The following is a 20,651-nucleotide window of genomic DNA, read 5'->3' as shown; positions in this document are numbered from 1 at the left end:
AACCAAAAAATAAGCACAAAGCTTAGCTGGTTTTAATTGGATCAGATTTCAGCTGGCCAGGTTGTTCCAGATCAGCATCTGTAAGCATGCTAATGAATAAATACACTTGAATCCTTTTTACTCAAGCAGTACTAAACCCTACTGGCAGCAATATTTTTATTAAATATTATATCAATACATCTCTAAAACATTAAATGTCTTCCAAAACAGTGGGGCAGCCAGCCCTATTACTAGCAGCTGACAAAGCTACATGTACCTCTAAGAGTAGTTTTAAGTTGTTTCAGTAGCAGTTTCATTCCCTTGACAATGGAGACAGCTCTAGCTTTACAACCCAGGGCAAAGATGACAGAGTTGTAGGGGAGCTAAAGCCTCTCTAAATAATTACAGCTGGAAATATTTCTCAGAAAATTAAAGCAATATTAAGAGGAGTTACTTTTTCTTTAGCTAGCTGTAATAGAAGCTGTGGTAGACAAGTGGGTGCTGTAGATTAGGCCAGAAAACAAGTCATTCATGTTGGCAGCAAATTATTTTAGCAAAGACAAAACATATTAGAGCCTTCAAACAGGGTTGAGTTAATTGTAAGTTTGATATTTGCCTCAAGAATTAGCAAATGATATTTCAAGCATCTGAATAAAGAATTAAGAGCTAGTGATAAAAAGCAGCTTCAGCAAGTATTTGCAATACTTTCAAAAAACTGGAAGCACAAGCCTAGAGTATTTTCCTCACCACAAATTTATAAAATCCTATCAAAACACAAGTCATCAAGAATGATTTCTGAAATATAAGCTTTCCAAATTTAGAAATTTTTACTTGCTTGAATAGCTAATTATTCCCAGATAAAAAGCCAGCACAATAAAGAGGAAATTCTAACAGTTTATCCTTTGTTTAATCACAACTGCCCTACCTACAGCCATTCAATTTAGAATACTACTGGTAAGTACCAAGTCAAAACTACACTGAACTCTCAGACACTGATCTACAGAAAGTAAAAAAAAATAGACTACACAGATTTTAAACTTAAAAAATTAAAATTACATTTTTCTTTAGAAAAAGTTTGCCTGAAAGAGTCAAATCAGAGGAAGCATGTCAGATATTTTCAATTAAACTGTATACAGAAACAAAAAGCATGATATTTGAGGGAAGAAAATTAAACAGTTCATAAACCTCCTGCTGCAACAGCATGAGCACTTCGGGCAAATTATCAAAATAATACTGAAAAACTGATTCTCTAGTGCAGGGACTACTCTCAGATTTCACTGAGCACCTAAAAAATTGAGGCTAAAAATTAGCTGTATTTGGTCAGCTGAGTAGGATGGCATTTAGGTGTCTAGCTTGTACTTTGTTAAACAATAAACATTTATTTCACCTGCACAGTTTCTCAACAACTATCAAGTTTTGTGCTTCTTTAGAGCACAAATTGAGCAAAGAACTATCATTTCGTAGATTGAAAATTTAAGTTCCGCTATAAAATTGTCAATAAATGCTCTGGATTCATTCCTGGTTACTGCTAACATAAGGACAAGAATAAAAGAGAAAGGACATTTGGTTCAGCAACCTGTGGAACAAAGTGTGCCTGGGACACATCTCACCCAAATCATCCTGCTCTCCAAAGGACACAGATGATGAAATGCATGAAAATCATCTTATAGAAAGCTAAACCTGAGATTTCTTCCCTTCAAAAACTGAACTTTATCCATGGAAACTCAAGTCTATGCTGCTTTCTTCTTAGTTGGACTTGGCATATATTTAATCAAATCAAATAGTACTTCAGCTAGAATTTATCAAGGGGTATTTCTGTGATGTATGGCTATAATACTACATGACTGGAATTGAGCATATTTGCATTTGTAGAATGTAATAAGACAATTAAAATCTACAGAAAATATACCATGGATGGAAATAAGCAGGATGTGTTGCCTAAATTGAAGTCTAAAAGTAACTTATAAATATATAAAGTAGTTTTGTAGAAATTGTTCTACAGGAATAAAGAAATGCTCAAGTGATTTTTTAAAATTCTTATAAAGACACCTGTATTTTTTCCTTTAAAATCAGAATGGAAAGAATGGGACACTAGAACGGAAAAAACTCTAATTCCAACTCCTTTCCTCTCTCCTATTACAGGGTCTTTTTCTGGAGCATAACAGGGCCATTTTTCTGGTTACCAATAAGCAGATATTGGCAAAGGATTCAAAACAGCATCTTGGAAGATAACCACAGCACTCCTAAAATTCAATTTGCTGCCTTCTTAAAATAGACAGGATAAGCTATACAAATGGAATGTACTGAATCTAAGCCACACAAGAGGAACAATCTTTCCATGCACACAAACTAAGTATGACCTGGGAATTTTTATGCCTGGACAACTGCACATAAGATTGTAATGCACAAATTGTTTGTGCTATTATGTTTCTGTTTTTACCTTTTGTCTCCTCTTTTCTTTTCGCTTATCTTCAGTATCCTGTAACATTTTTTCTTTCCAAAGATCAAAAAAATAGGAAGGATCGGTATAGAACTTCAATCCATCTTTCTTATCATCCCTGGAAAAGCAGCAGAAGAAAAGATAAAAATACATGAACTAGTGTGCTTTAAATCAAAAAAATTTACCTTTGATGATCATCCGAGCCTCCAGCTGATCAATAACAACCCTTCCTAACTGGAGGTCCATGAACAAATACCAGCACTGTCTGCAGCAGCAGCAAAAACACACCCCTTGGTCATAAATCCTACACATTCACATTCCAGTTAAAACTTCTTATTCTTAAAAATAAAATACACCGCAAATGCTGTGCTATACCATTCTCAAAAAAGAAATAAATTATTTATTGCAGATTGAGTTTTGTCAATCTTGAAAAATCAAATCTCAATAATCAATATAGCTTTTCCCCTCTGCTGTAATTATTCTCTGCATACAATTAGGAAATAAAGGGTCAACAATCAATATTTCCTTACCTATAAGGTGAAAGAATATTCAGAGGTGGTGGTTTGTCACTTTGATTATAAATATCAGCCACTGGGTTAGGAATGCTGTTCTTTGAAACTACCTGCTGGTCTTGAACTGTTGAGCTCTTGAATGCTTTTTTCATGTTGATGTCCTGTAAGGATACTGTTAGAAACAGAAACACATTTACTACAAGTCTGAAAGGAATTAAAGTGGATACACAACATTCTTTTTTCACTAATGATTTGAAATATTTTCAGCATGTTAACACAAAGACAGGTTTTTCCTCAGTGGATAATCCTGATAACTAGGCACAAAGGCATGTAAGAATTCCCATAATAAAACAGATGTAAGTCTCACTTGGTCCAGAACCTCACTTAAAATAATGGGACCATGGACTGTATCTTGGAAGATGATGCAAGAATGCTGTCAAATGCAGATGCCCAACCATTTCCCCTTTTTATAAGCTTTATCCTGGAGTTCTAACAGCAGAAAGACTGGCTTCAAGAGTGAAACAAGGTATGGTATTCCTCTGACACAGTGTTTTATAATTGTACATGCTATCTATACACATATTCCAGCCCATTCTAAGTATAATTAAATTATAGCTGCAACAACCTCCTGTGAGAGACAGAGTTCCTCTTATTTTACTCTCTTTCAACTCCTATGTCTTCCCATATAACTAAACACTCCTTGCTCTTATGTTTTGCTTATGTCTCTACAGAGAGAAATACTTGCACTCTCGTACTTTCATTTTATCTTTTCACATACACAGCTCTGGGGAAAATGACACCAGGCTTTTCATTCTTTCTTTTCAAATGAAAGGCTGAAGTTGGTTTTAATTGCTCCTGTCACTCTTATCAAGGCTTTCTTTCACTCTTAATACAAGTTTTCATGAAATGCAGCAATCATTGTTAAAGAAGATCCAGTTAAAGGCCAATCACAATTTAAAAGTGACAGTAAGCTCTTGCTATCATCTTCCACCCCTCAGCACCCTGAAATACAGGTTTTAGAATGAAGTTGAAGAGGATGCTGAAGTCTTCACTAGGTTGTCTACAACGACACTGACCACTTCTGGATTCAATCCAAGTGTTTTATAAGAGGGTAAGCTGTAGGACTTGTGCAAACAAAATACACTGGCTTAGTCTCCTTTTATTCCCATTGATATTTCATCTAATACTTCTTGCCCATTCATCCAATTTATTGAGTCTCAAGGACAAACTGTGAGAAAATTCACAAGGCAAACGAACAGTAATGGCCAAAAATGCAGTATACTGATGACCTGAAAGAAGACAAAGGGATGAAATTTTACACTGTTATTGTCTGTCATGATGGACAACAAATCCCACTCAGACTTCTCTGCCCAACTATTTTTGTTATCTGTGCTGAGGTCTTGCTTCTCACTCCAAGAATTACTTAGTTTCTTCTGGAACTTCTACAATAACAAAAAATTAAAAATGTATACAGTGCAAATGTATAACATTTGCAAATAGCAAAAAATTAAAAATAGAATATTTTATGTCTAATACTCGTTCTCCCATTCACATCATCTGAATCAAAATGTAATTTCTAAATGTACTTTCTATTTAAATCTGCCTGTAAGGAAAAGGTATTTCAGACAGATTTTTTAGATGTATATATCTGAATTGTTTCATTCTTGTTTGATGGGAGACATTCAAAGAATCAAAAAAGCCCCACCATTTTTCTGGAGATTTTTGGAATAAGTTATTTATATCTATTTTTAAAACTTTACCACAATTATTTTTAAATGTTTTTTCAACTGTAGTTTTTTATATATAAAATATTTTTATATACATTGTATTAGCTATATCTAAGAATATTAGAAATCACTGACGCAATCAAATCTGAAGGGCTTTTTTAAACAACCTTGCAATTGACATTTTGCTTAAATGCCAAAGCTATCCAGAAACATACTATTTCTGACAGTACAATGAATTATTATAAAGACTTCAACTCCTACAGTGAAACAGCTAATAAAATTTACTACTGACACTAAGGCGACAGCAGTTTGTATATACAGCTTATTAATATGAAGCATGATTAGCAATGCAAGAGTAACAACTGCTGTCAATTTAAAATAAACACTGATTAAATTCTCAGTCCATACACTATAGTTTCCCCTTCCAAAAGATTGCTTTTAATTATCCTCCAAACTCTGAAAACTAGCTGGGTGCTACTGCACAGCACTAATGAGACATTAATGAGGCATTAAAAAAAAAAAGGGGGGGGGGAAAACAAAACCAGCAAAACCAAGATGAGAACTGCCATTTCCAAAAGAACAATATATTAATATCATCTAGTTTGCTCATAGTACCAACACAATATGCCTCAAAAACTAAGCTGAATAGTGATCCCATAGGAGGTTAGTTTATGTTCCCACATAGCTCTTGACTCCTAAGACAGCAAAATGCAGGTGCTTGTACCAAAAAATCAGAGTGGATTGGTTTGGAGAGGATCTTACAGATTATCTCATTCCAATCCCCCTACCATGGACAAGGACACCTTTCACTTAACCAGGTCTCTTTGGAGACAGACTATCACAGCTGCCCAGAGAAGCTGTAGATGCCCTAACAGTTCATATGTTCCAAAACCATAAAACAACAACGCATAATGATTTCCAGACAGTAACCAGCTAAAAAAGGAAAGTTAAATATTACACCATTATACAATTAGATATCAACACTAAAATTTAATATTGGCACTAATAATTGGCACTATAAATATGTAGGCTACAAAAATCTGAATGGCACATGAAATATATAAGCCACATAAATAACACTGAAATGCATCACAAGTAGCATTAACTACTGCTGAGTCAATATTACACTACTGTACTGATATAAAAAGCTTTTTACATTTTCGTAAATGTCAGGAATCATCTAAACAGGAAGTACAGGCATGAGCTGGCTCAGACATGTAGCATGGAGGCCAAGATGCACATTAATAGCCTTTAAAGCTAGACAGAGAAATGCTTTATCTACCCAAAAAAGTGCTTTCAAACAATGTAATGATGTTACTTAAATCCTTTGTTTTTACTGTATATTTATGAAGTGAATGACCAAGCTCATATGCATGAAATATTTTTAAAGGAAATACAGTTTATAGTGAGTAGAACTCCCTGAAGATTTTCACCTGGTTGATCCAAACACAGTGCCTTGTTTAAATACAGAGTATTTCAAGATCTTTGATGATCACAGAACAGACTAAGGTACTAATGTAGTTTGTAATTATCCTACTCTGAAATTGATAGGGACACCCAGTCCAAATGTTTTCTGACTTACCCCCAGTAAGGTCTATATTTATTAATTTATGATTTATTACACTCACAAACTCAAAGTTTTCCTCATGAAAAAGGCAGCTTAATGGCTCCATTACTACAGGGGCTTCTTGACTCAAGAATACTTTCACTTGCTCTGCTAAAGTGATTATTCCCAGCTTGCCTTACTGAGACAACAAGATGAAATATCGTTACAGGATTACTTTGAAAAGACAGAGGTTATTGTGCAATTAAATACTGTGCTCTTGTCAACATCACTTCTGGCTCAATGCTTTCAGGCAATTACCTACCCTCTTCCACTGTTGAATCCAGCTGGGTGACTTTGACAGCAAGGCGATCAATTCTGTCTTGGAGGGAATTTGCTCTGATGTAGAAGCTGTTGGCCTCATTAAACAATTCACCAAATATGTCTTCAGCATGTTTGCCTATGTAAGAAAATAGACAAGGAAATCCCTTTGCTAGTGACTTACAAAACACAAGACAAATGGCTTCAAGATCATGAAGTATAATCAAACACAGTAGCTGTAGGATTAGAACAGTGCAGTTTGTCATTCAGCAAAATTCAGGGTAACAGATTTGCATAAAAAAGTCAAAATATACCATAAATTCTGCCTGAAGTCTATTCTTCTGGACATCCTGGTTAGCAGTCTTCTTAAAAACACAGGGAGACTTACAAATTCTAATCCTTATGTAGCTGAGCTAGTGCCAACTGACAGACAACTGAGCATTAAAACCTGTCTCTGTGATGAAAAGGCCTGAAGTTACTGCAGTCAATAAAAGCTTCTGAAGTAAATCTTGAAATCCTGCAATTGCTAGTAGCACAGGCCAACATCAAAATAAAAACAGCAGCCCACTTACCTCTCCAAATGCCAACTGCAAACATTGCTGTCCCTGGAGTCATTTGAGAGAGGGTCAGAGGCCACTGACCACATTTAGCCACGGCCACACTGGACTTGGTGCACAACCTTTTCAGCTTCCCTTTCACCCGCTCTATGTTCTCAGTCACTGTGACAGTGGACAGCGCAGTGCAGATCACTGAATCACAGAATCAATATGGTTGGAAAAGACCTCTGAGATCACTGAGTCCAACCAATGTTCAAACACTATCACGTCAACTAGACCATGACACCAAGTGCAACATCCAGTCTTTCCTTTAACACCTCCAAGGGATGGTGACTCCATAATCTCCTGGGCAGCCCATTCCAATTTCTAATCACACTTTCTGTGAAGAAATTCCTCCTCATGTCCAACCTAAACCTCTCCTGAAGCAGCTTAAGACTTTGTCCTCTCATCCTGTCACCTGGGAGAAGAGGGCAACCCCCACCTGCCTACACCCTCCTTTCAGGCACTTGTAGAGAGCAATAAGGTCCCCCCAGCTTCTTTTTCTCCAGGCAAAACACCCCCACCTCCCTCAGCTGCTCCTCAGACTTGTGCTCCAGACCCTTAACAAGCTTTGTTGCTCCTCCCTGAATCCACTCCAGCACCTCAATGTCCTTCCTGAACTGAGGGGCCCAGAACTGGACACCATACTCAAAGTGTGGCATCACCAGTGCCTAGTACAGTTTTGCAGCCTCAGGCCCTTCCCTGAAAGTGCTACAGTGGACACAAGGTGCCACATGATAAACCAAATCCCTCCCTGATGCACAGATCATTGTGCATGGCCATTCCTCTCCCAGTCCTCCCATAGAACTAGGCACAGTCATCCACAGTTTGACTCTCTTTGTGCCCCACTCCACAACTCTCATCCACTCCAGATCAGTGGTTCCGGATCCCCAGTTTAATAGCTGGCCTGCCCCAGAACTTCCCCTAAAAATTTCAGATTCCACCCAAACTCATGGCTCCCACTCACTGAACTGATGGTCTGCCTACCCAGATGCTGATATTTCATTTAAGATGTCTCCCTCTACAATTTCTGCAGCCCAACCTCCTCAAGAAATCCTTGAAGAAAGAAAAGTCCTGCCTCCTGCACTTAACCATGCTTTTCAAACAAAAACAAACTTTAAAACCCTACTTCTGAATTAAGTTCATCTTGATACGACCTGCATCAAGAAGAGTCTGAAGAGCAGAAATGGAAGGGGGCAAAGTAAAACTAATTAGTTGGAAGAATATGGAATATGAATTAACCACCTAAATGACAGGGACTTCCAAAGCAGCCATTATTGACATTTTAAGTTGGTCCAATAACCAACCTTAATACTTCACAAAGAAAAGTAAAAATACAATGAAAATTTCAGCTAAGATCCCATTCTGTGAACATCTGGAGATAATATATATTACACTCAGTGTAAAAAAAATAGTCACACTTAGGTAGTCAACAGGACAATCTGGCCTCTTCTTGGTCACTTACCTGGGAGGGGAGAGGAAACAACAAGTAGACCAAAACATTATCTGAAAACACTGTGAATCACAAGAAAAAAAGTGATTGCCACTGAATGAAGGACTTTACCAGTAATAGTTTTCATTACAGTGTGTAACATCAACCAATAACTAACCCAAAATGTTAAGATATGTCAGTGTATGCAAGCTCTGCTTTATATATATAAAGGAAGGTGGATAAGAAAGGTATGCTATCTACCTGCTCCTAATCTCCTCTCCCTCCAAAACAGAAGTCACACACAACCACAGAACAGCAGAAGTTCACAATCATCTGCTCCAATTCCCAGCTCAGAGTACAATGAGACAGGACTCTGACCAGCTGGGTTTTGAACACTTGCAAGGATGGAGGCTCCACAACTCCTCCGCGCCACCCGTGCCAGTGTTTCAACTGCCTGCACACTAAAAGTGTTCTCTAAGTGTTCCCAGCATCTAGTTGAAATTTACTTGTAATCCCCACTTGATTAAGTTGCTCCAAATGAAGATGTTATTCCAAGCTATGGAAAAAATAAAATAAGCTTTTCAACTCTTCAGTTAAATAAAGCAATTATTACATTCTTCAGCCACCAGTATTAAGAGCTCAATCAATTTTAACACGTTAGTTTATGTTAATATATTGAAATCAGCCTGCTGAGAGAGGACTGCCACATCCTAGGATTAAACATATTACCCCTAGAGAAGTCAAGGAGATGGATATTTGTCAGTTATCTTTCAGAAGGCAAAGTGGGAGCATACTTCTTTTAATACTTGATTTTTTTTCAACACTTGCTAGCCCAGAACATGTGAAAGACAGATTGTCAATCTCCTGTCTGTGAAAACAGTGACATTGCAAAGCAGTACTGGACATGCTGGTGTGATTAACATGATGCATTAAGTTTTAGAAATAAAATAATATTTCATGTGTTTTCTACATTGCCATTGTTTAAATTAGATCTTCAATAAAACAGAAACAAACTGGAAAAAAGCATGTGTCTTTCAATTTGAGACTTGACTTTGGCACTGTAAGACAATAATTTAAAAACAATAGGTGTTGCCCAACACGTGGCCAACCTATACATTAATTTAAAAATCCATCTAAGAAATTACGCAGTCTTTCCTACTGACGTTCCCTCCAACTACAATAGACAGTGATTCTACCCACGCATTTGAAACTGCATTAAGTAGAAACATTAGAATCATACTTTACCCTCCTCTTTTTTTAAAGGTGCAAAAGTGGTAGGTTGTTACTGACTAGGTCTTGATTCCCATCTCCTTTTTCACAGTACCTCTAGCATGATACTTAATGGCAAAAAAGCAACCTTTCCAACCCAGCCTGGTTCAGCAGTACTACAGAGAGATGCAGTGTGCTCAGGCCTGCATGAAAATTAGTGAAACTGAGCCAGTGGCCAATCTACCCAAGAAAATACTAGGAGGCAAGTTGGTGAATGCTGTTCTCTGCATGAAAAAAATGTCTTCCAAGTCTCCACAGATCACCCTTCCTCCATGCTACTCAGAGGTACAGGCTGCAATAGCTCCCTGTCCTTCCCCTCCAGAAGATTCTCTCTTCCCAAGTGGAGGTAAATCCCCTAGACAACATTCTGCCTTACATAAAAGTGCAGTTTCACAGAGAATGCTGCTCACTCTGCCTGTGCTCTGAGCCAGCTGGCTGGAAATGAACCCAAATCTGAAAACATAATACAGAAAAGGCTCTCCTGAGAGCACATTCCCTTTGGATAGGAACTTGTTCATGTCTCTCAAAAAGAGCAGAGGCAGAAGCACGCCAAGTTTGTATGCAACAGTACAGATCTGCCAGTTTTTAAAATCCACACTGAACTCACAGTGCAACATTAAAAAACCAGTGTGACTGCAAGATAGACCTGAACTTGCTTGCTCTATGCCTCAAGATGTGAGAACACCAACCAGCTCTGATGCAGTCAGCAGGACATACTACTTCAGCTCCAGCACAGCATTTTTCTGTGATCATTTCCTTGCTCCCAGTTGGCTCAAAAGACAGGCAAAGCAAATGCTGTCTGCAGAAAAAACCCTCTGCAAACGTGACGTATTTCAGACTGTGCATGAGAATGGTGGTACATTTCCCTTGTTAAATACCACATATTCATCTGTTAAGACTAAGGACACATCATTTATTTGCACAGATCTTTAACTTGACACTACCAGAACTTTAGGGGCTGTCTACAAAGACTTCAGATGAAATTTGCTAAGGGAAAACTGCCAGATATGAATATAAGTAGTCAGTTCCTCAGCAACAATCATAAGAGGATCTAAATACATTGTATAACAGATTAGCCCCAAGACCAAATCTGGATAAATGAAAGCTGTACACATTCCTAGCAAGTCAGAGAAGTAAAAGGTGCATTATCCACACTTGAACAATCATAGCTCAACACTAAAATGAGGTCTTATCATTGACAATGAGGTCTCCTTCAGTACAATTAGAATATTACCCATTCTCACCTTGCTGAAACTTAAGGATGGCACTACTAAGCAACTGACTGAGAAAACAGAAGATGAAACTCAATGACAATGAAAACACAAAGTAACTCTAAATAACATTAGACACTAAATCCTCAGCTGCTGTTCAAGAAAGAGCAGAGGATCACTTGCAAGCTTATCTGAAAATGATAATTCAACACTTAGCAACAATCAAAATTCTACAAATTCCTAGGGCAATAATGATAAAACAGAAGTCTGTTTTGAATATGATCTGAAGTCCTCAACACTCCACCTTAAAAAAACCACAACATACCCTAACTTACATATCCAAAGCAAAAATAACAGTGATCAGAAATACAAAATGGTTTCTGTTCAAAAAGATCACTTACAGATCAGGACACTTCAACCTGGGAAAGATATCACCAGGAGAAGAGGATAAAGACTTAAAATCACAAATCATGATGGAAATGCACAAGATGAAAGCACCTTTCATTATCTTTGATCACACTAGAATGAGAAGGTATCAAAAAAAAAGAAACAGGTCAACTTTCATTCTGGGACATTGTGCCAAAAGTCATTGGTGAAGAAGAAGGTGCAATCCCTATTTCAACATATCTAAGCAATACCACAGATGATAGTTTTACAAACGTTCATTACATAGGATGATTCAGATGGACCTCCAGCTCAGAAAAATCCCTAAATCCCTGACTACTGCAAAGGGGAAATGCTGTGTCTCTTGTCCTCTTTCTCTAAGCAAAGGCTTTTTCCTATCATCATGAACTGAACACCAGTGGGCCCCATAGTCTGAGCTCCATACAGACTCTCAGTTTGAAAACCACGTCCATTTACAAAGAGAAGCAACTGATGAAGCAGTAATTTCTTTTCTAGGAGCAGCGTTATCAGCACAAACAACAGCTGCTGATTGTTAAAGACTGTCTGAAAAACATCTCTTATCCCTTTCATCAAAAATATTGTTCATCTTGCAAACACTCCAGTCATGCTTCTAGAATTGCTAGTGGCGGTGTCACCTGACAGGTGTGGTATGTAGGCTACTTGGTACAGAGCTGATGTTAGCCTGCCTCAACAGTAGCCTGCTTAGCAAATGGCATCCTTTCAATGTGCCTAATTTCATTCATATGAATTGAGCACACATATATATAAAAGAGAAGGCTTAGGAAATTCTAGCACACTACGAAAAACTAAAATTTCAGTCAAATGTGTCATTTGATGCCAAGAGGCAGAAGAGTTTGCAGGCTCAATCCAGTAGAACTCAAGTGCTGGTCTTGTTTCTCTCACCTTAGAAAATTTTCTGGTCCTCTATGCTCTGGTCTTTTGGTTGGGGTTTTTCTTGGTAGCGGTTTTTTTTTCCTGCTTGTTTGGTTTTTTGATAATTTGGTTTTTGGAGTGGGGTTTGGGGGTGGAGGGAGGGTTGGGGTTTTTAATACACTTCAAAATATAGAAGAGCATAAAGACAATTATTATATAGCATATTATTACAATACACAAATGGTACTGTCCCATACCATACTTTTGCAATTTAAAACAATCCATCTCAAAGCTTTTCATCATGAATTAAATACTTGCAGGAAGTTACAGATACTTACTTAAGCTGCTTAGCTGGCGTATGATAGCAGCAAGGGTGCTATTTGTTACACATTCCAGTTCACTTGTAATTCCCTCTGGCAGAGCTCCTCGGCAGAGATGCCGTGGTTCAATGTTCCTTTTCACCAAAGGCATGGCTCACAATCTGGAATTTACAAACAAATACATAAGACATTTACAAAAGTGAAATTAAGAGCTCTGAATCAGTGTAGCACACATCAGGCTTTTTTTTTCTCCAAAAAGTACTTCACCTTTCTTCTTTAAAAGCCTTGCTTCAGCCTTCCCACTGTAAGATACTGTAAAATTCGGACCAGGGCACTGGAGTTGTCCACTCCTGCCAGAATATGACAGGAGCATGCAGAGCAGCAGAGAGCAAAGGCAATATAGGTAATGTAAGCTTTTTGCCTCAGATTTGGTGTAAGATTTACTGTATGCACAGACTTGTGCTGCAGTTCCAGAATCACTGGACTTGAGTGCACATTTGCATTTAGAAAAAACTGGCAGTCCCCACAGGAGTGGCAGGAAAGGTCACTGTCTGGAGCAGGCTGGCATCCTGTCTTGGCAAGCTGGCCACCAACAGACCGAGCAAGCACCACAGCCCCCAGTGACGTCAGACACCGACCTACCCCAGCCCTGACAGTTTCCAGCAAAATTGATAAATTCATCTGGCACATAAGGGCAAGTGCCTCTCAGAATTAGGCTGCATGAGGAAGAAGATGGTTTTCCACAGAGGGAGCTATATGGCATTCTGAATGGGATAAGGGCATTCACTAGACAGCTTTTGGGAACATGCCAGATGCAGGAAGACATTTATCTGAGAAAACTAAAGTTGTCAGAACTGGTTTTCTTGGAAAAATGAAATAAATGAGGACGGCATCTTGGTTCCAGCCCAGACCAAGGGGAGGGTCCAGCACATTGTGTTATTTGATACCATCTCACATCATTGTCAGGGGCAGGGAAAAGGGATTCCTCTCTCATTTCCAAGAAGCAGTGCATTCCTCTACAGTCAGGAACAACCTGGCTTCTATCAAGTCAGGCTCTGCATTTTTTGAGCATTTTTGCACGTGAATAATTCTCTCTTTTTATATGCTTATTAATATTGTTGCTGCTAGTTTGTTTTCATATCTCATTGCTGTTTCCAGTAAATTGTTCTTATCTCAGGCTGTGATCTTTGCCTTTTGTGCATCCAGTTCTCCTGTCTGGCCACCCTGGGGGCTGAGGGGCAGAAGAGGGGGAGAAGGGGAGCAAGTGGGTGAGTGTGGTTTGGAAAGTCTCGGGGGGAGAACTAAAGTGTGGAGTACCATTCCTAAACCACAACAGATGGGGAAAAAAAACCACAAAAAGAGATCTGAAAGCATCACAAAAAGGCACAATGGCATAGAAAACACTGTCCTGCAGAGAGCAGCTTGGAGAGCAAGGATGCCCAAGTGAGACAGAATTCACCCAAGAGGGAAGCAATATAAAACAAAAACATCTAAAGCAGTTTTCTTTAAAACTATAGTCAATTCAATGTCCATGTACTACTCATGAATAATATTCTGTTTAAAACCATGTGGCATGGAAATTTTCTGGAATAAGAAGTTACATTATTACCAAGGACACAGTTCATTTGGGAAAGACTTAGCTGAAAATTTCTTTTTTACTGTACTAAAGCAATTAAAGTAGCCTTTCAATTTCTCTAATTAAAATCACATTAAAATTAAAAAAATCCTTTTGCCTTTCAAATGTTGCACAGTAATTTTTGTAATTACTTCCGCCTGAAAATTTAAAATATTTTATTCTCGAGAACATTTCTAAAAGCTTAAAAGCCTTAATGAACAAAAAGAAACTATTTAACCGAAAGACTATTTCATAACAAGTCAGGAAGGAACAAACTCATGACTTCTAAGCAGCAGTCTTGAATTATATTGTACGTCTTTCTTAATATGAGACAATTTGAATATGTCAGAATTTAAGGTTAGCTGAGTTTGCTAAATTTTACACAGCACATCAGAGGTAACAGAGGAACAATTTCTGTATTTGATTAAAAAAACCTTCCTGTTTCTGTTCTACGTTTTTGTATCCCTCTACAAACATATATATTTCAAAATACTACTTCATACCCATTGCAGATATTTTTCTGAACTTGATCAAAAATAAGTCAAAACTGGAAATTCACTATTACTGAAGAGCAACATCTAGCACCAACACTCTGCAAACAGGCTAGTGCATTGGAGCTACAAAATAGGAATAATTATGAGGAATTATTCCACTCTAATGTAAACGCTACAGTGAAAATGCATTTCATTTAAACATAATTTGTAAGAAATAAATCAAAAGGAACACAAATTAGTGCTAAATTAATTATATGAGGCCTGTTTTTCCCATGGCTTTCTGTCCAGCACTCTCAGAGCTGCCCCCTGCCCTTGCCTTTTGCAGCTCACCCACCTCCCTCACGAGCCCACACAGCTGGAAGCTGGCTGAGCACTGCCCAGCTAATCATCTCTACCTCTTGAAACACCTACCACACTGAGTACAATCAGAATGCCTTCCACCAGGAGCTCTTATTAAAGTCTCTTCTCCACATAATGTTCCTTTTTGCCTGTAAAAGCTAATTTGAAGAAAACATGCAACTGCAGTTTGAGCTTTTTGTTTTCTTGTCACTTACTGACGAAATGGTCCAGTGTGTTCAAGAGCTACCAGGGTAGTGACAGACCAACACAAGAACTCCCATTTCTCTAAAGAGCAGGCTAAAGCACACACCAGGGCTGAGGGTAGGGGAAAATAAACAACTTTCATATTTGAATGCATGATTTAAATTATTATGTAGCAATCTCATTTCAGTTTGAAGTTTAATTTCAAAAGATAAACTGAACACCAATGAGTAAATATATGCAACAAATTAAGCAATCCACTACCTGCTCTTAATCAGAGGAAAAAAAAAAAGAACTCTACAATTGCAATAAATTTCTTCTAATTTAAACCCTTTACCTAACTGAATTAAACACTACAGACCTATTTAGATATTAACCCATTACTAAGTAAAAAGCTTGTGTCCTTACTACTAAAGCACAACCACCTTTTTCCTCACCACACACAACTCAGATGAACTTAATCCTTTTTAAAGAAAATGCATGAGAAGTGAGGCTAAATTAGTTTCAAAATCTACGTAGCAAGAAGTTAGACGAGGAATCAAGACAAAACAGGCCTCTGAATTACAGGGTCTTCATGAGACACAACCAAACTGAAGGGAATGTGTTACCAGGAGCAGAAACCAAAAATTTGCAATGGTAATTCCATTGCCTTCCATATTCATCTTCCCCCTGTTTTGAGTCACACTCAGTCCCAGGTTCTTCCTAGACAAGAAATACACTGTGATGTCACTATATTAAATACACCGGCATTTAGAAATCATATTTAATTTTGCAGTAGAGAGGTTTAATAACTTCCCTTCTGCCGCAGTTTAAACCCTAGCCAAGAGGCAAGCCTCCCAGAGAGTTGCTCTCTGTTCCCCACCAGCTGGATTAGGGAGAGAATCAAGAGAGTAAAAGATGGAAAACTCATAGGTTGAGATAAAAACAGTTTAACAGGGAAAGCAAAAGCTGCCCACGCAAGAAAAGCACACCAAGGAATTAATTCACTGCTTCCCACAGGCAGGCAGGTGTTCAGCCATCTCCAGAAGGGCTCCATCACACATAATGGTGATGTGGGAAGTCAAAGTACTGCACCATCACTCCAAACATTCCCCCTTCTTCCTCCTTCTTCCCCTCACTTTATACCCTGAGCATGATGTCACATGGTCTGGAATACTCCCACGATCATTTTGGGTCGCCTGTCTTAGCTGTGTCTCTTCCCAAATCTCCCAGGCACCCCAGTATTCTCCTTGACAATGTCAAAGTACAATAAGTAGAAAAGGCTGTGGCTCTGTGTAAGCCCTGCTCAGCAATAGCACCTCTAATTCATCAACCCTGGGTTGAGCACAAATCTGAAACACAGCTCCCTACTAGCCCCTGTGAAAAAAAATAACTCTACCCTAGCCAAAAACAGAACACCTTCCATCCACAAATAACTGAAAAATCTAATGCAAATAAACTAATATTTTCAAAAATTGTGTCAGTGCAGTAGATTGGCCCCAATCCTAAATTGGTAATTTTTTTACTCATTTTACCCCAGGTAAGTACACAATGAAACCAAAGACTTATAATTTGGATAAAGTGGTTCACCTCCACTGTGAGGTCACCTATGCCTGACAGCTGCCTTTAAGCCATCAGCTGCATCAAGCAGAAGAGAGGAAGACTCTAGAAAGATGCTCTATTGCACATGTACAACTGGCTGAAGTGGAAATGTATGACACATTAGTGTCAGACCAGGAAAACCAGAGGAGTCAAAAGGGGAGAGAGGAAAACTAAGAGGGTGAGATGTCGCTTAACATCTCACTAAACCCATGCGTGCCTCACTGGACATGGATCAGATTCGACATCTGGCTGGACTGAACTCTGACTGCAGTACAAACGGACACTGCTCTGCAAACCCTCCAGGCATCAGCAACTCGATTTCCACACACATTCTGAAAGGACAGGACAGCAAAAGCTTCAATTAGCTTAGATCAACCCTTTAAAATTCAGATTTTGTATGCTTCCTCCATATTCTCACCTCCCCTCCCATAAAAACTTGCATAACAACTCCATAACAACTTGCCTTTTGTCTTAAAATTAAAAAGCACTTATCCCAGTATTCATTGCTGCAGAGGCAAGTGTGCTATGGAAAGACTTAATCAAAGCATTTTTGCTTTTCTTTGCATGCTTCCCCCGCAGCCACAGAAGTACCACTCCAGGTCACCTCAGACTGCCTTCCCCTGGACAGCAGCTGCTAAACTGCTTGCAAGAAGTCTGACACTGCCTTGGCAAGCCAGATTCTTAAAAAATCATGTAGAGAGCAGATGTACAGTAACAAACTTGAAAGATGACAAACACCATGTGCAATCTTTCCAAACAACAGCAGAGCACAGCTATTACAAGAGACAAGATGAATTTTTCAAATATTTGAGCTACTGGCAAAAACTTGAAGTACCAGCTGTTCCCCAAACCTGCCTTTTGTCCTTTCACATCCCCAAAAAGCACTGCAATTTACATGAGTGCTAAGAATAATGTACCTCAATTCCATAGTTCTTTATTTCAAGTTCTTTACATATTCACTAATGCCACAAAACAAATTCCAATTCATTAAACAGCCTCCCTACTTGTGAATGTTTACTTATTACATTTTCTCAAAGACACTGTTCAATCCATTTCTTAAACTCTTCAGAGATTTCTTCTTATATCCTCTAGTAAAATATGACAAAGCTGAACATTTTACATGAAAAAGAGCTTACTATACATCAATTCCAAATTCTCTCTGAATATAGCCTATTCTTTCCAGAGAGCTTTGGAGCTTTCCATTGATGAATCTCCCAGCTCTCTATACATACCATAATTCTCTTTCTATGGAGAAGAAAAATGAGACAGACTGAATACACAGCTTGCCATGAGTAATGTACCAGATGGGATTCCATTCAGAATTAAGCACCTAAATTTGTATGGCTACATATATATGAGCTCAGCAGAAGCCCAGAGAGCAACCAAATCCCTGCATCTCTTAACAGATACAAGAATGACATGGTGTGCTCAAACACCTCATGTGCAAGCTCTGACAGGCACTCACCTAAATTTCAGTGTCTGAATCAGCAATTGCATTTCACCTCATCAAAACCAGAGAAATACTGTTGGATTGTTCACATCAAGCCACACAATCAAGTTACACCACCTCCTAATCACAGTCTCCATGTCTAGGGCATTTCAACATTTAAAACCTTTACAGACAGTTAAGTTTTCCCATATATCTGATGTCCTAACAGTCAATTAACACACAATTTCCATCTCTAAATGACACCCAATTTGGTAATACTGTTCATTTTCCTGTTCAAGTTTGTAATTCTACATTGCCTGCCATCACCCACCTTCAAGATTCATGTATGTGCTAAAGTGGAATAGAAGAGAAAGCAGAAAGGTGAAAGACCCCAAGCACCAGCTTTCGAGATGCTCTCCCATGCCCATTTTTTTCCCCCATGGAAGTGTAATTATCACAGATCTCCATGTCCTCCAAAGGCTCTTCATCCTTCATGAGATGAAAGAAAATGGCTACATGAAGAATAAACACAGCTATTCCTCCTATCCTAATGGAAGGAAAGGAATAAATATGCCTTAAATGCATGCTCCTTTCTGCTTTTTCCTTAGTGACCGAGAACCTGATGTTTGTGAACCTTTCCTACTTGTCATGTCTGAATGTCATTTACTACTTGAACAGTAATGACAAGTTAAAAACAAACCAAAACTAGCATATATTCTGGAAATTATTGAATTCAAGATTCATCTAATGTCATTCTTCTGTACAGTTAAAAGTTTTGTGCTTTTTTCCTTTTTTTTTTAAACTGGCTTCATTCTAACAAGAATGTGAATCCACATTTTGTATACTGCAAAACAATACAGATTATTTAGCCATCAGTTATTGTCACACAGTGCTCTCTAATACCACAGAATTATTTTTTATCAAAAGGTATCCAAACAAGACTAATTTTTAATAGTCTCTTCTAGCTATTCGAATTCTATCAAGTATGCAATTCCTCTCTCAGCCGCATTACTATGTAATTAGTATCAAAACAAAATATTCTTTTACTAAACCACAATCATGCTTCAAGTACCAAGTACTTTACTTTTATTACAGCTAACCCAATCTAAAGGACATTGTATTTTTTAGTTAATATACTTTTTTTTTTCACATTTCACATAATTTTTAATGCAACTCTCTTGATTTTGATAGGAGTTTGGAGATGCAAGGGCAGACTTCTGATATAACTACACACAAAATCTAATAGAATTCTATTTCCTAGGGATAATTAAAAATCAAGAACGTTTCTTATCCACAACAAACCACATCTTTCAACAATAAAGTGAAATGCCTAGAAAATGTCCTCCTCACTAGAAGTTAATATATAGCCAATTCTACCACCATTGTTTCCACAGATCTTCCCTCTGATTGCCAGGTCTGAGTGAAAGGGATGAGAGTCAAGGCTGGAATGAAAGCAGGTTTTTCCTCTCAGTATCAGACCACCACGTCTCATCCTCCTCTCGCATCATACCAATCTAAGTACTAGCAATGATGAAAAGGGCACAGGAATTCCTAAAGCTATTTTGTTTCCTTAATAGAGCTCTTCAATGTCTGTTGCAATGAGCTGTTTCTGAAGGTTCACCAACTTGGACGGTTGTTTTGTTTTCTTTTCTTTATTTGGCAGAGTTTTTATCTGTGCTGAGATCTTCAGGGCAGATTTTATGGTCCAGTGATATTATGAAGGAAATCAAGGCATTAAGTAATGACAAGAGAAAAGACAGCAGGAGAAGGGATGGTAATTAGTTTTGCTTATCTGCAATCTAAAATTATATGGATGTACATTTTCCTAGTCATCCCTTCATATCTCCAAAAGACTTGTAAGAACCACAACAATTAAGAGAGTGGGCCTGGAACACAAAAGTTTGCAGAACCATTAATAGGTGAATGCATTAATTCAAGAATTTCCATTAATTAAAAAGTTGGGAGAGAAAAAAGTGAACAGATCTTCACAGTAGTGAACATTTATGGTACTTTACATTTAGTTCTCAATATTTCAGACTGACTATAAACATGCATAGAAAAGATAACATTCACAAATGCAGGAGAAGAGGCCCTGAGGATGATTCACCCTAAAATTAAGTAGCTGTTCTTTCCTTGACACTATAGACTGTAATATAAAAAGCTTTAAAATAGTATCAACAACTATGATGCCAGAAATTGACTTATTTTCTCTACAGCTTTCGGGATGAGTATTTTGGGGTCTTCTCCCCTTTGTTCTACAGCCCCATGTTTGCATTACCTGCCCACTGTAGCTCAAGATGATCTCTGGGCACCTGCCATTCTTTGATAGTGTCAAAAGTCTCATCAACTTATGCTTAAATACTT

The 20,651-nt window shown here is 38.1% G+C and overlaps 1 protein-coding gene across 1 annotated transcript in view; it reads right to left on the bottom strand.

The window, feature by feature from the left end:
* WASF3 (WASP family member 3) overlaps positions 1-20,651 on the bottom strand; it is a 65,284-nt gene that overhangs the window by 10,355 nt on the left and 34,278 nt on the right. Inside the window, exons 3-6 of the mRNA XM_059466991.1 lie at positions 12,647-12,789; positions 6,527-6,661; positions 2,950-3,103; positions 2,420-2,537 (exon numbers count right to left, since the gene is read on the bottom strand). Of these exons, the coding sequence (XP_059322974.1) occupies positions 2,420-2,537; positions 2,950-3,103; positions 6,527-6,661; positions 12,647-12,779 (540 nt within the window). The 5' untranslated portion in view covers positions 12,780-12,789. The remainder of the gene's footprint in view (positions 1-2,419; positions 2,538-2,949; positions 3,104-6,526; positions 6,662-12,646; positions 12,790-20,651) is intronic.

Source organism: Ammospiza nelsoni, chromosome 2 (assembly GCF_027579445.1).
Source record: "Ammospiza nelsoni isolate bAmmNel1 chromosome 2, bAmmNel1.pri, whole genome shotgun sequence".
In the NCBI taxonomy this organism is placed as follows: Eukaryota; Metazoa; Chordata; class Aves; order Passeriformes; family Passerellidae; genus Ammospiza; species Ammospiza nelsoni.
This window is presented reverse-complemented; position numbering and strand designations above follow the sequence as displayed.